Source organism: Poeciliopsis prolifica, unplaced genomic scaffold (assembly GCF_027474105.1).
Source record: "Poeciliopsis prolifica strain line A6 unplaced genomic scaffold, Auburn_PproV2 SCAFFOLD015, whole genome shotgun sequence".
Classification (NCBI taxonomy): domain Eukaryota; kingdom Metazoa; phylum Chordata; class Actinopteri; order Cyprinodontiformes; family Poeciliidae; genus Poeciliopsis; species Poeciliopsis prolifica.
The window spans coordinates 4,399,570-4,415,773 of record NW_026562390.1 but is presented as its reverse complement, the minus strand read 5'-3'; the positions used below and the strand labels follow the sequence as shown (position 1 = coordinate 4,415,773).

Genomic DNA, 16,204 nt, shown 5'->3' with positions numbered 1-16,204 from the left:
ACGAAGTAAGCACTGAAAACAGTTTGGTCGAATTACTGCGTCATCAAGATGTTTTGAAAATTAGGTTATTTACCATACAAACTTTTCTTGATCTGAAAAACTTCAACATCAAAAACATAAAACAGAAGACACTTGTAGGGAGGATAAATACTTTTTAACTTGGCTTTTTCAGTCATTTGAGGGATTCTTATATGCGTCCCATTATTATTATTTTTGACCTATTTTTTTTTTGTTGATGTTTTTTTTTCCATCTGAAACTAAAAAGTAAAAAAAAAAGTCTCACCACAAAACATGTTAGACTAGCAAGAGAAATATATTTAATAACAATTAATATGACAAATGTTTAATAATTTGTTGCTATATGACATTTCTTTTGTATCGTCCTCCATTGCTGTGCCTTGTTGCTGTGCAATGTGATAATTTTCTGGTGCCATGGCCAGAACCTGACATTAAATGTTTAATTGGGCTTTGCTAATTATGCCTTTGCAGTTTGTTTACTGATGTGTCACTGGAAAGGAGTTGAAGGAAAACCCTAATTACATTGTTGATGTATAAACACTTTTCGGTTTAATGCTGCCAACTGTGTGTACAGGGGGTTCAGAGAGATATGATGCTGAATCTCTCCAACAGATTGACTTTACTGCTTGATAAGAGGGGATCTAAATATTGATTGCAGCCATAAAGATCGTTTTTTATGTTGTTCCGGTACTACAGAGCTCATATCCTTGCTTTGCAAACTATAATTGGGTTTCTTTTACTGTTGTTTTAAGCTAGGTATTGACTTTTTATTTATTTATTTTTTTAATTAGAAATTTATGTCGATGTCTGGTGTTGATGACCTGTGTTACTCATAAGATTATTTTAGGAGAAGACAAGCTTGTCTAATTTATTTGACTAAAAACAAAAATGGAGCTATTCAATTCCATCTATCACAGTGATTTCTGTTTTATGGGAATTCTAAGCTCTTTACTTCACGTAGTCAAATAAGTAAAAAGTTATTAAACAGCTTTTCACCGAAACTCTTCCAAGAATAATAAGGAATACTTTATGGGAAGATATTTTATGAGATTTTAAACCTTATTTTGTAGAAAATGTTGGTATTTGAAGAATGTTTGGCAATAAAATGAAATCAAAACCCTGGATTTTATGAGCAGGTTCTGTCAAGTTGCTCTCAATGGCCCCTTTTATTATCCAATAAATTGCTTTGCTATTTGCAGATACAAATAGCAAAGCAGCTAGTCACACAGCAGCTTACTGGCTGTTAGACAACTTGCTTAATTTAAAAAGGAGCAGCAGAATGGGAGAAGAAAGGGGTTTAAATCAATTTGGACGTGTTGTGGATGCATTGTTTACATCAGAGGAGAATGGGAAGACTGGTTGAAGATGGTGGGAAAAATTATTTTCACCCAAACTGTGGAGCGTAGCATCTCCCAGTGTTCGTTACTTCAAATGTGGACTGTTTTCCTTAATTTTCTGATTTATCTCCAAAATGAATCTCCAATGTCGCTAAAGCTACGCAGTCTTCTGTTGGTTATTTCCAGAAGATTGATGCATAGTAGCACAAATCTGAGTGTCAAGATATATTGACTTGTCAGGGGAATATTGTTGAATCTGTTGATGAAGAATCAAATGAGTTCTGAAGCGAAAAGAGGATCTAAACCCGCTCTAAAAAAGTGGGCAGTGAATGTGGATCCATGTTTAAATTTCATGCATCCATAAGATGGTGGATCAAAACTCTTCTGACCTATCAAAAGGCTCATCTGAACCCAATAATGTAGAATAGGAATGAAAGTCGTTCTGCTGCTGTGAAAGTACTTTGTTGCTCAGCAGGAAGGCCGACCCTCTCAGGTAATATAACTGCATACATTTGTAGATTATAATGGAAGGACTCACATACGACATAATTAGTCTTTTACATTAGTATTGAGACAAATCAAATGTAAAAGTTGCTTTTTTGTTTCAAACAGTACAGTTGCTTAAATAGCACAGCTATTGTAGGTCATTTGTACTTACAATGACAAGTGCATTTTAAGACTGTATTTAATATCATTTGATCTAAACACATGAAGATCTGTTTTTAATGACCCTCTGATGTCTATCTTATTATTCTATTATCATAGGTCTATGTCTATATCTGCTTTCTATATTTTTCAAGATTTTCCAGCTTTTCTTGGTTCGTGTCTCAATAATATTCAACATCTTCCTTTAACGCCACAACTAAAGCATGTTCCCTTTAAATATAGCTTAACTATATTTAAAAAAAATATATTTTAATTTAATTGTCTCTCATTTTACTTTTTCTGTTTGTGCTTCCCTGCTTACTTGTGTCTTTGTCCTTTTTATTCTCCCTCCTTCCTCCTCACCCAGCCTGTCACAAACATAAGAAGGCAGAAGGATGCCTCTGTCACATGACCAAAAGAAAACAACCTGATTGGATACGGCAGTGAACATGGAGCTCAGTGCCAGGGGCTGCGTGACATAAAGGATGGTTATTCTTGAACATGCCACTTGTGTAACTTTTTCGTCTGTTAGTTAAAATCCTGATTCTAATTTGCTTCAATGGCATTCTGCAGCAATGAAGAAACTCACACTGTCAGATAGAAAGCAACAATGTTACTAAAAAAAGAGGAAACTGTTTGCTAGGAAGCTGGAACACAGGGGAGAAGAAGCAATGATGAGACAGAGTGGAAGGGGGAAAAATAAACAGGAAGGAAGTGAAACGTCGCTTATTGACATGAATAAAGGCAGATCTGAAAAGGCAATCTGTTGAGACGGAGCCAAAAACAGATATACCCTGCATGAAGTTACGTAATGTGCAAGCTACAGGCATACATTTTGTTGAAAACGGGTCAAAGTAGACTCGTCAGATTTCTGTTAAAAAAAACAAAAGCCTTAAAGCAGCATCTTAAAACAGCATTATATTGTCAGTAATATACAATGCCTATGAAAAATCTTGGATATTTTTCTTTTTTTATTCCCTTTATAAATCAAACATGATAGACACAATTTTGTTTTTTTGACAATACTACAAAAAACCCTTTTCAATGAAAAAATAAAAATATTTCTGTAAAATAATGACAAGTAACTGAAAATACTTACCATAAAATAAGTGATTGCATAAATATTCAACCTCTTTCAAGTGACGGACCTAGTTCAGTGCTACAATAAAATAAAGTCTCTCATAGCAGGTAAAAAAAAACTGTGGGAAAATTGATGGTGAATCTTAAGAAAGTTCTTTGGTGATGGAGCTTTCTAGCTAGACGTTCCTCGGAGGACACCAAACACAAACAATCACCACAAATGCACCATCCTCAATGTGCAACATGGTGGTGTCAGCATCATACTGTGGGAATGCTTCTCAGCAGCAAGCCCTGGAAAGTTGGTAAATGTAGAGGGTAAAATCAATGCAGCAAAACTGTATAGAAGTCTTGGGAGAAAGAAAACTGCGGCTCTGGACAACATCCTTTCCCCAGGAAAACAAAGACCTGAAGCATCCAGCTAAAGCTACTGAAAGTATTGTTGGACATTTAACATGGTGAATGTTCTGAAGTGGCCCAGTCAAAGCCAAGACCTCATTTTGACAGAGAATTTGTGGCAGGACTTAAAAAAAGGTCTGCTGACACATAATGGAGCTTGAACAGTTTTGAACAGAAGAGAAAGTCCGATTGAGACATGACGACCTGTCATTGCATCCAATGCTGACTTGAAGTGGGTAAATATTTACGCAATGACTTATTTTATCCTAAATATTTTAATTTGTCACTATTTTGTAGAAATCAGTTTTCACTTTGATATCAAATGGTTAGGTTTGGTAAATTCTCCTTGTCAAATCAGAAACATTTTTGCTTTTATAATTTATCTATTAAAACAATAAAAATGGTAAAGCAGCCAAGGATGTGAGCACTTTTAACAAGCACTGTAGGCTTCTGAACCCTTAAAAAAAATTTAAATTATTTTATCTTGCTCAGCATTTTATGTTCCAGAATGTCAAATCACCAGGTCTGTCATCTACAAAGCAAGAAAACTGTCAACAATAATTCACAGGATGTGATGTTTTTTTTATTTTTTATCAGTTATTTCATGACTGCACTGCTGAGCAATGGGATTTACCATCAGGTAACTGCATTCTGGGTAGGTACTGATCAGCAAATGGACTAATTAAAGCTGATGGTTTGGACAGGAAATGCAGCAGTGACTTCAAGAGGAGAGTTTCTGCTTCCTTTTGAGAAGAATTTGCTGTCAGCACAGGCTGTTGTATTTCAAAGTAGTTGTGAAACAATCTGAAGCCTAAAACATCATAATTGTCTCATATTGATTTTTTTTTATCTAAAGGTATATGGTAAAGAGCAGAATTCAATTAAATAATAATAATAATAAACTTTATTCCACCAGTTGTACTTTGCAAACAGATTTTGCTTTTTGTTAATGATTTAAAATAATATCTTAATCATTGTTAATTTTAATGGTGCTGCTTTGTTATATGGTAAATAGCATTGGAATTAAAGTAAATTCAGCAAAAGCTGAGAATAGTGAGCTCTCATGTTGCTTCAGTTTGACATCAAAACTGTAATGTCGGGCTTTGTAGTTGGCAGGTTAGAGTTGGATGCTTATTTCTGTCAGTGTCTTCTCTAGTCTGCTAACATAACTTGACAGTGAACTGAAAAACTGTGAGTTTACGCAGGATTTATGCAAGATCTTTCTATCGACTTTAAGATGTGAGGAAGTGACACTAATTAGGCAGATAAAAGTGTTACCAACTAATTTATTAAAAGTATTATAATCACTGTTCAATTTGTTTTGATAACTCACTAGTTCAACACCTTATTATCATGATGCTTTATGATTAATAAACTATTAATCATTTAATTTAATGTTTTGTCCTGGATTCACCTTGTCCAGATACCTTGCAGTATTCTATATAGTGAGGTGTGTGTTTTACTCTAACATTTAAAGAATATCTGTGGAACCATTTTATGACTGCCAGTCTCTTTGGTCTGCTGTTCACTTTGCTAATGCAGCATGACGCGGGCTGAGGACTGAATTTAATAGACCTATAAGTTACACTTTAAGCTGCAGAAAGACATTTGTTCAGGTGTAGAACTGTCATATAAAACCAGCGAAAGCAGCCGCCAGGGATTAGACTGCACCTCTATTTTCAGTTCATTGGAGTTACCACACTTTGACATTTTCATCCAAAGGTAATTATAGCACTGACTCATGACCAAATGTGTTTTGTCACAAACTTGTTTACGAGAACTTGAAGAGTCAGTTGAAGCTGGAAAAACAGAAATTGTTTTTCCCTCGTGGCCCATATTGGCAACTTGAAATAGCCTGATGATGTTTCACATGTCTGGTAGCTAACTAGTGTTGTAATGTGATCAGCATAAAAAAAGACTTGAGTTTTGAGTCTCCAACTGACAATCGAAAATCGATTTTGGTCATCTGATGATTTTTGATTCATCTTTCATATTCTGTGTCTTCCTACTTGGAATTTTCCTGTTTTTGAATTATTTTTGTTCCCCAAAGGCAGACGTTGCAGTTTCAAGCAAAGTATTTTTTTTCATTTAAAGCTCCATAAAACATAGTAAGACATTAGGTCAAGTTTGCTGCAACATTCTTTACCTTGTTTGTTGCTCTCTTGCGATCTTTTGTCTGAGCTTTTTAAAAATGCATTACCCTTAAGCCTGTCACAATTCTGCGTTACTGCAGTGCATTGCATGACATTTTGGGAAGCAATGGAATTTGCATTTTAAACTATGAATAATACCTATTTTTGCATAGTTGGAGCTTATTTGCAAAGGTGTTCCAAATCATGAAGAGCATCAAGATTATTTGTATTAATCTGACATTTAATTTGCTTGTCACTGATAGCTGTGGGCTCATTTGTGACAATTTACTATCGGTACATTGACTATAAGAATGTCTATTCATATAGACATATGTCTATATAAGGTGCATATTTTTTTCAAATTAGCACCTTACTCATAGAGTGCAGTTCAAATTTTTCAGATTTTCAGAGCAGTAGCTCCCAATGTGATCTTTGTAAAATATGGCTTCACTCGCTGCATCATTTGGAAGAAAATATGTTGTTACCAAGCAAAGATTTGCATAGGCACACACAGATAAAGTATGCACCACACACACATTCACACCTGGACACCACAACATAGCCATCTGTTAAAAGACTGGATGAGCCAATACAACACTGTTAGCCATCAACACACGGTTTTTTCAGAACACCAACATTCCAGACGACTTCCTGCAGACTGTTAATATAAGATCGACTTTAATTAAAATATTTTCATGTAAAAAACAGCGAAGGCTTGACTCTAAAGATATCACACTTTGTCGCAGAAATGTGCATAGTTTAAAGCATTCACAAGTTTGTTGTTTAAATGTTTCAGCTATTCATTTAAGATAAATTGGGAAAAGGTTATCAATTTAAATGAACTGCTGATGGCACTTTGTCATTGATGTTACAGCAATTCGTCATCATGAGCATGAATGTGGCGACAGGTTGGGTGAACAGCTAATATTTTTGAACAGGAAGAAACGTCCAGTAGAGCCAGTTCAATTTGAGAAGCATCTGCCATGGCAGGGAAATGGGCTGAGATGACAGGAATTAAAAACTTATATGGCTCAGTTCAGGAAACTGACGAAGCAAAAAACAGAAGCCCTGAGCCAGTGTGCTTTCCATGGGAAAGAAAACCAGAGGGAATTCACATGATAAATGGGAGCCATAGCTCTGTTAATGAATCATTTCTGAAAAGAGACAGAATTTACTAGAATCACCTGGCCATGCATACCTTTATAAAAAGACAAATGCAGAAGAAGAGCAAAATGTTAAAAGCTGGTCAGTAATGGACCCATCTGACAACAGTTTGAGTTCCAGTTATTTCAGTGCCACTTCCACATGTCCTTTATAAATATGTATACTAGTTACATGAATTTTGGGGAAATCTACTGAATATGTTTGGTAAATTTCAACAAACTCAGATGTCTGTCTTAATGACTGAATCAGTCTCTGTAGTGACAGTGACACTTAGTGTTGGACACAGGTACTACAGGTACGCATGCTTTCAGAATCACACAGACCTCTATTATTGCATTGTTTAAAATTGTAAATATGTCTCTTTTTCTGCTGTCTGCATATAACACCTTTTTTCTGCTTTTCTACAGTGTACAGATTGCACTAAAGTAGAATTAAATATAACACCGTCACCATTTATCCTTCTCTTCTTGCTTAACTTATGGAGTGGTTTTGGCAGCTTTATGGCATGAAATCGTCTCATCTATCCTGTTTGACGTTAACCCAAACGGCTTCTTCGATTGGCTAGAGTTGCAGTACATCATCGGATGAAAAGCACGACTGCAGCTGATTTTTAGAAACCTCACTGAAAGCCCCCGTATGCAATGTGGTGCATCTTCTGTTCCACTGCCGGTCCATTATCGGTGACTAAAGAAGCTATATATAAACAAAATATATTTATATAAATGAAAGATGCCTGCAGCTGTGTTTAGAAAAACACATCAAAAGGAGGCCAGAGACAAAAAGATGATGATAGTGGGATAAAAGGATGAGGGGGTGAGGGAGGGAAGTGGAAAGAGATGATGATGGTTTGTGTGCGTGTGTGTGGGGTGGAAGGGTTCGGGGGTGGGGGGTTTGCATCACAAGAGTTAGCATGTGATCGAGGGAAAAAAAGGGGAGAGAGAGGAAGAAAGACGTACAATTTTAGAGGATTTATGTTGTTTTGATTCAAATCTGCTTTATTACCTCAGAGAGAAGAGAAGAGCAACGTTCAAGAAAGCAGATTCTTAACCTAAAAGCTGAATCAGACCAACCTCAACTTGCAGTAAAAACTAACGGCTCTCTCTTTCACTTTTTTCCCGCTCTCTCCGTCCATCTGGCCCCGACATGTTTTTTGTGCAGCTCGTCATCATGTCTGGCACCGTGCTCCTGGCCTACTACATGGAGTGTACGGACCTCTTCAGTGTACACGTGCAGGGCTTCTTCTGTAACGACGCCGAGCTGATGAAGCCATACCCCGGCACTGAGGAGTCCAGTTTCGTCCCTCCCCTCATCTTCTACTGTGTGGTCGCTGCTGCTCCCACTGTTATAGTGAGTAAAAAAAAAAAAAAAAAAAAAATCTTCTAAAGTTGTCCTGTGATAATTGTCATATTTATGGTTTTGTTATATTTTTAATTAATTATTTTTATTGTTTCACCATAATTTCAAGTTTTGGCTTTTAAGAAAATAAAATATTTTAACTATATCTTGTATTTAAAGAAAATACTTGCACATTTTATATTTTTGTTAAAGGTTTGGTATTATGTGTTTGTCAGGCAAATTGTGCCATTTTACAGCACAATCAGCTAACCTTGTTACCTTCAAGTGTTATAAAAATGATGTACATATTTAACATAACTTAAAAAAAATTGACTTCACAATTTGGTGCCTTAAAACTGGCCTCTGTCTCTTTAAGAAGCTCACTCTTTCCAACACTGTGATGCTTGTCAATTATGACATTTGACCACAGCACTGAGATGTAGTTGTTATGATAAGCTCAGCAGACACACAGTTCCACCAGGTGTTTTCTAATTGCTGCTGCCACTAGTCCAGAGGAGCTGTGAGGAGAAGGCGAGGGGGAGGTGTGTTCTGGGAAATGGAAGCTCAGCTGGAGGCTCCTGCTCCAAGGAGGCTGGCTCCTTGTGGAAAACCAAGAGCGGCGGAGATACCAGGGGCTAATAGCCCGGCTTATGTATGTGCGTTTCCAGTTTTTTTGAAAAAAAAAAAAAAAACTCTGTGGTGCATCTTGTAGTGAGATGCGCTCTATAGTCTGGAGAATACGGTAAATAAAAACCTCATTCTAACACAATTGAACATTGTGAATTCCACACACTTGATCCCAGTGCCCATGCACTGTTCTGAACAGCAGTGTATCCAAGCTGACACATATATCTAAAAGACATGCCAGGACTTGGTGTTTTCCCAATTCTCCTTTCCTTTCCCATGTTTTGACCTACATAACACTATTTTCAGTACACTAGAAAATATTAGACAATAGAAAGCAATGCCACAAGTACAACACTGTTTTTAAAGGTCAGCAGATATTAAAAGTAATTTTAAAATATTCTTTAAGAAAAATTATAAAGTCAGCACTTTAACCTATGCAAATCTGTCTCTACCCTGTTAAAGTTGTGAAACCATTCATCATAAAATAAGAAGAAATGAAATTACTCTTGCCTGGTCATATCCTGAAGTTTGGGCCTAATCTTTATTTTAATCATAATATTTGCTGGTAATTGCTGTAGTGAAGTGTGAAGCTTTACTCTAACAAACACTCCCAGTGGTCTTTTTTTGCTGAGTTTCTTTCAGCTATTGCACATTCCTCTTCTTTGGCAGCTTTGGGCTACTTTCTGTCATTTGGTAATTTCAAATCTTAGAAAACACTGGTCGCATGTAGAGTTTTTGATCTTTAGGCCACCTTCATTTAATCTCTATCAGCTTCCTCTAACTCTTATTCCGGTAACTTGAAGATGCATGACTTTTTATTCCTGCTTCACCTCATGACCACAGTCCACTGCAGCTACAGCATCGATGTGTCAATATTATAAATTAGTAAGTGGGTCAGAATTTTCTTCAGCTAATTACAGGAAAGAAAGTTTTGGTGCCCAAAATGTAAAGATCGAGATTAGAATTGAACTAGATTCAATGAGGCTACAGATAACAGAGCCTATAACAAACCAATACATCATTATAGACTGACTTTTGTCATTTAGTAAAGTCTTTAATTAAAGAATATTTGTAGCAAAACAGGAAACAAAGAATTTTAGTACATGATTTTATTTTTAGATTGTTGTAAAAGTATCTTTTATCACCCAGGTCATGAGAGACCTGTTTACTCAGGAATAAACCTAAGCAATAAACCATTTCTTTAAAATGCTCATTGGTTCTAGAATCTAGAACCAACTTTGAAAACCTGAGATATGTAGAAACCATTTGTTACTTTAAATCTGTGTTTTTAAATAAATGTTAAATGTTGTGCGTCCATTTTGAATTTGCATTTTCATATTTTGCAGAGTTCCTATCTCATTAGTTATTTTTTTGAAAGCGTTTCAAATGACTTTTTTGCGTGGATGGTTTTTACAAATACTTACCCTGAAACTTTGAGCTGCAGAGACTCGAGTGCGGGCTCCCACATAGAGCCAGCCATCTTTATCAATGTGCTCAGCATCTTTCGGTCATTAGCAATTATGCTGCTTCCTCAACCGATCGGTGCACAGAAAAATGAATATGGTATCTGGCAGCATCTGCTGATAATCCAAGTCTTTTTCAAGCAAGGTAACCTCTTCCATTTGTTTCTCTTTTAATTTTTGTCTTTTATTTGTTCCCATTGCACACTAAATGATGCCCCCTTTATATTTTTTGTGTTAATTTTCTTGTTGATCTTGACACTTGTTATTATTAATGTTGATAATCTTTTTCCTTAAGACTATTGGTTAAAAATACCACCTGTGAAATTTGCGGCAGTTTGCCACGAGGTGGCAGTGTTGCTCCATTCTTACGTTTTAATCCAGACATCATGACTGATTTTCTGTTCATTATCTAAACAAACCATAATATATGCTTTTTTTGTTTGTTTGTTTGTTTGATTGTTTCCAATTTTATAGTTATAAACATGTGATGTAATGTGAGTCAAAACAGATCACATACGTATGTAAGAGTGTTATGCAAATGTATTAAAATTGTTTAATCTGGTGAATATAGTAATTTTGATATGGATTTAAAAAGTTTCTAAAACATTAGGTTGTTTGGTTTATCTAAAGTATATTAATTACTATAATGGAACAAGATGACACATTTTCACTATTTCACTATTTCAGTTCATCAATGTTGATTTTAGGGTTAAAAATAGTCTACTTTTTGTGTATTAAATAAGTGTTTATTGCATCATGAAAAAAAAAAAAAAACACCCACATGTTATGTTACGATAACATATGTGGAACAGATTGCACAATTTATTCTCGGTCCATCTTTTTAGCTCTGATACAACCAAGCATATAACTTTTCAAAAATTGGTGCAGATCAACAAAGAGTGAAGACTGAATGAGGTAACTCTTTGGGTCGGCTTGGCAATTTAACGGAAATCGGAAGAATTATTTATCCGGCTGGCAATAGTGTGCTGTATGTGGTGGTGGTATATGAAGCGTAGCCACTTTATTTTCTGTGGAGAAAATAATTGTTTGTGTGTCACTGATATGAGGAGCTTCTTCAGCACCCTTGGGCTTACTTCAGAGACTGTTTAGGATTTAGTTTCTGTTGTTGCTTTTTTTTTTTTAAAGAAAATACATTTTTATGGTCAATACATTTCTATTCAACTGTAAAGAATACAATTTTTTCTTTACTTAAATATTTATAAGTAACCTTTCTGTTAATAGTGCTTATACCTCAGTACTAAACATAGGGTTTTGTACTGAGGTAGAATGATTTTACAAGTCTTATTAGCTATGACAAAGAAAATGATAAAACATATTTCAGACTTTATTCCCTAACCCACAGTCAAATGTGTGCCTCTGTCCACATGTCCATTTGCCCCATCCACCTACTAGTTAGCTCATTACGTGCTTTCTAGCATCATATACTTTTATTATAACAGGTTTTTAGAGCTTTCAAATTTAAATCATGTCTACTGTGATTGCATCTTCCCTGCAATCACAGGGAAGATGTTTGCTTGCACTTTAAAAGTCTTAAAAGCCCTGAAAGATGTCTGTACTTTTGACATACAGCCAGTGCAGAAATCTTGAAAGCACATCTTGTAATTTCTACGAAATTGTATAAACATAATGGTGGGACACTTTGTATCAGCTTTTCAAAAAGAAGTGTTTTGTTTAACATTTTCTATCCAGTGCTATTCTTTTCATTAATTCTGTTATAAAGCCCACTAAAGAAAGATGAACATGATGAACGTTTAGTTGTACAGTTTGTCCCATTTCCTTATCTTAGGTTTCACTTCTTTCTCAGCAGACATCCGCTGCACTCATTTCAAAGTATCAAGAAGCACTTAATTATGGTTGTAATTGTTAAAGCTGTCTGATTCCTAGACACACACCACCTGTTCGTTTAGAAGAAGATATTACAGTCCATATGCTTCTTTGTGTCTCGAGCGCTAATAATTGCTTATTGTCATTATCTTTTGATGCTTTAAGGCCCTAGAAAGTGCTGCTATGGTTGTGCTTATCTAATGTGCCATTGCAATTCTTGTGCCACAAATAAAACGCATCACGTTGCTTGAGTTTTCTGCCTAAAGCTAAGTGTTACTATGAGTCAGCACTCCACAATGCATCACATATTGATCCTCTCAAATAGTTTTCATTAGTGTCAGTTCCTTCTTTTGCTCTGAAAGTGAATCTGTTTTTAGTTTTCAATAAAAATTCTTCATTAGCAATCAGAATCTTCTTATTACGGATTTCTCTCTCTCTTTTTTTTTTTTTACTCTTCTGTCATCCTTCCCTGTTATTTGCATAAAAAGATTCCTTATCCATGCGTGAATACCCTGAACTTTTTAAGTTGCGCCCTCTGTGTTTTGTAATGGTGTATAGATTGAACCTGAGGCTCTACATTTAATTCTGTTTCCACTTGTCTTACAAAACAAAGAAGCAGCCGATAAAAAATGAACGACGACAGGGCTGAGATACTAGCCAATTAGTACAGACGCAGTAATTTAAGCAGAATTTTCCGCATGGCTGGACCATCAAGGATCTGTGGAGGTTAGATAGGTCGGGTTCAAGCAGTAGTCTATAAACTTGTTCACTTGTGAAGAAGGGTCTGAAACTCAGTCCAGTCCCTTTGGTGCCAAGACAATGATGGATAGAATGGTGTTGTTCATGAAAAAATGCCGGTCCAGCAGAAACACAGTTGAAATTTTTGAGAAAGCAGTGATCCCATGACAGCCTGTTGGAGTTTTGTAAGAAAAAAAAAATCCCAGCATGGGAATGGGAGTGACAGTTTATTATTTTTTAATCCTTGTCTGTTTTTGGAAAAGAAATTCTGCATATTTTTTCTGCATACCCTTTCCATACTTTGTCACCTGAATCAGCTGGTTTACAGCATATTTTGACATGTTTTTTTTTATTGACAAAATTTTAACAAATCTTTAATATTCCCAAAAATATTCCTATGGTGGATTATTGAAAAAGGTTTAAATAATTTTTGGCACAACAGGTTTTAATCAAACGTAAATAAAATGATTTAAGTAGATATCTTTTTTTCAAAACTGATCTTTGCCATTTATTTTAGTACTTTATTTGAAAAAGAATAATTTTAAATGTGAATCTCCAAATGGTATGAAACATTTTGGGCTTAACTGTACCAGAATCAAATTAGTTGCAAACCACAGTAAGTCGTCAGCAGAAATTCAACCCATAATGCGTGCAACATGTCTGTAAAAAATTTAACATGGTGAACTGCTTTTTATTTTTATGCATATATTACATTATGAGTTTCTACGCTTAAAATTTATGAATTAACAAACGGTTCTTGAATAACAAGATGCTAACCGTGTAGCAAGCAGCTTGTCAACTTCTGAGGCAGAAGAAGCAGAAGTTTGATTTATTGTGGATTTAATTAATTTTGACCAGTAGAGTTACTTACTACACCTAATTAATATTGATTTGCTAATTAGGTCATTTGACATGTTTTTCTATGATAAATTCAGCTTTACATATTTTGTAGCATATATTTAGTGTCTATTAATTTGGACTGTTACTCATTAACCCTAGAGATAGAGCTAAAAAAATTGATGCACAACCTATCACAACTCTTGAAACTGAAGAATTAATCACAGGCTCTTCTTAACGTGGGAGCTGAATTTGAAATGCCACAGTTGAAACTGGCGATGAGTAAAAGCTTCTTGTCTTCAATGGGCTGAAGGCAACAGTTCTGCACAGGAAATGAACAATCTAGATACAAACTGAATTCAGCATAGAAACGTTATCGAGTTAAACGTTTCACTTTTTATTTTATTTTTTTACTACAAAGATACTGTTTAACCTATTTAACCTATTCAGATCTTGAAAACCATATTCAATATCACTGTGTCAGTTGAACTCTGAGTTGTTCCTTGGCGTCTGAAATGATTCATGCCGTTGGTCGTTTTCAGTCAGTTTCCATGACATTTCTAGAAAGGAAAGGGGAGTTAACATGGGATGTAACAATGCAGTCATGCAGTAGTACCTAACCTTTACAGTAGGGAAGCAGACTCCAGTGATTCAGATACTTTAAGGCAGGATGTGGCTGTTTGGAAATGTTAATGTCACCAGCTGGAAATAACAAACTCATGTGCCAAGTATGAAGTACTAAAAGGCTTCGAGGGCGATTCCACTAAAGTTGTTGCTGGTGCTTTTTGTTAACTCTCAACTGACACAAACTCAAAAATGTAGTCAGTTTTTTTTTTTTTTGAGTCATGATTCATAACATGACTGCTTCATGTAGGCTTTTATGTACAATTTGCAAGAAGTATTTATCTTTTAAACTTTTCCATATTTTACCATCTTGCAGCCATAAATATTACATGCTGTGCTGTATTTTTATGTTTTATAATAAGGATTTGGCATAAACCAGTGGTATGGTTGTGTGAAGACCTAAATCCAATAGAGAAACTTTGGTAAGATTAAAAGCCTGTTGTTCACATACACACTCTGTCCAGAAATAAGCTATGAGATATTTTTCAGGAGGAGCAAAATGCTAGTTTCCAAACGTACAAAATAACTCATAAGATTTGAAGCTGTAATAAAAGCAAAATGTGGTTCTAAAAGTATGGACAATAGAGGGAGTGAACATAAATGCAGTTCATTCAATTTTTATGACTTAAAGATCTTGAAAACCATATTTAATTTTCCTTCTACTTGCAGGATTCCATTACTTTGTGTTGACCTGTCTAATAAAATCCATTGACGTTTTCTTTTGCATGGGATTGAGTCCAACCGATGCGAACACTTTTCCAAAACACTCTAAATTTTTAGCGATTTTTTTATTTATTTTTGCCAGCATTTACACATCATTTCTTCCTTGTAGATGGAAGAAAACATTCACAAGACAGAAAGGGGCGGAAGAAAATGCAAGTGTCCTGCGGCGTCAAACAAACTCTTTTAGAAAACAAACAAAATAGCATGGCTACAAATTTTGTGCTAATATGTAATAACTGCATCCACAGCCTCCTTTTAAAACACACATATATTCTGTAACAGCGTTCACCACCCCAGGCGGCGTTCAACAAGTTCCATTTTGTGTGTCCAGCAGCAGTTTCTCCATTAGACCTGATGTAATGTCCGCTCCATAATGGACCTGAAGAAAGGCTGCATTGGAACACACTCATTTATGAACACAGGCCAAGCCGGGACAAAATGTCCTGATGATTTTTCATAGTATGCCAAGAGTTTTGCTCTTTGTTTAGCCATGTTTGTGTCCCTTTCTGTTTGCATCTTGACCTCTGATTCTCTGTTTCTTTCCTGTGGCTATTTTCTAAACTCATGTAGATCTTCATCGGGGAAGTGTCCATGTATGTGATGAAATCAACAAGGGAAGCTCTCCTTGCTCAGGAGAAAACGATAGTGACAGGAGACTGTTGTTACCTCAACCCGCTTATTCGCCGCATCATACGCTTTATAGGTAAGAACATCGGCATGTCTTGTTGTCTGAGTCCACTTGTGTCGAGGGTTAGTGGACAAGAACAAGCACATGTTCTTGTTCAGCAAACTTTACTTGTACATTCAGTTTGCAAGTAAATCATTGTAGGTAAGATGGATCAGGTTTGGAAAAAGGCCAGTTAATAAATAGAATTATGAATAGTTCCTTGCAAAACCCTTAACCTTGTCTTAGAAGTGTTTTAAAAGGAATAATTTATTTAACTGAAATGAGTGTTTCAGGTAAGTGTTAAATCAAGTTCACCTAAAAACTTGATTTGCCTCAAGGCTACTGGCTTTATTTTCTTATTTCTTGTTTACTTCTATTAAAACATGTAATAAATTACACATAGCAAAACCTCACTTCACCAAGGTACAAGATCTGCCCATGTAAAATATATGCTCAGTATACTTTGCAGTTCTTTTCCATGAATTGATTGGATCAATGTGGCGTTGCACGGAGGTGATCAGCCACTGCTGCAGTGGGTTTGAGTTGTTGAGTTTAGAGTTCATGGCTCTTTAA

General features: G+C 35.6%; 1 protein-coding gene across 1 annotated transcript in view; it reads left to right on the top strand.

Moving 5' to 3' along the window:
* plppr1 (phospholipid phosphatase related 1) overlaps positions 1-16,204 on the top strand; it is a 43,725-nt gene that overhangs the window by 15,332 nt on the left and 12,189 nt on the right. Inside the window, exons 3-4 of the mRNA XM_055040660.1 lie at positions 7,931-8,119; positions 15,535-15,667. Coding sequence (XP_054896635.1) covers positions 7,931-8,119; positions 15,535-15,667 — 322 coding nt within the window. The remainder of the gene's footprint in view (positions 1-7,930; positions 8,120-15,534; positions 15,668-16,204) is intronic.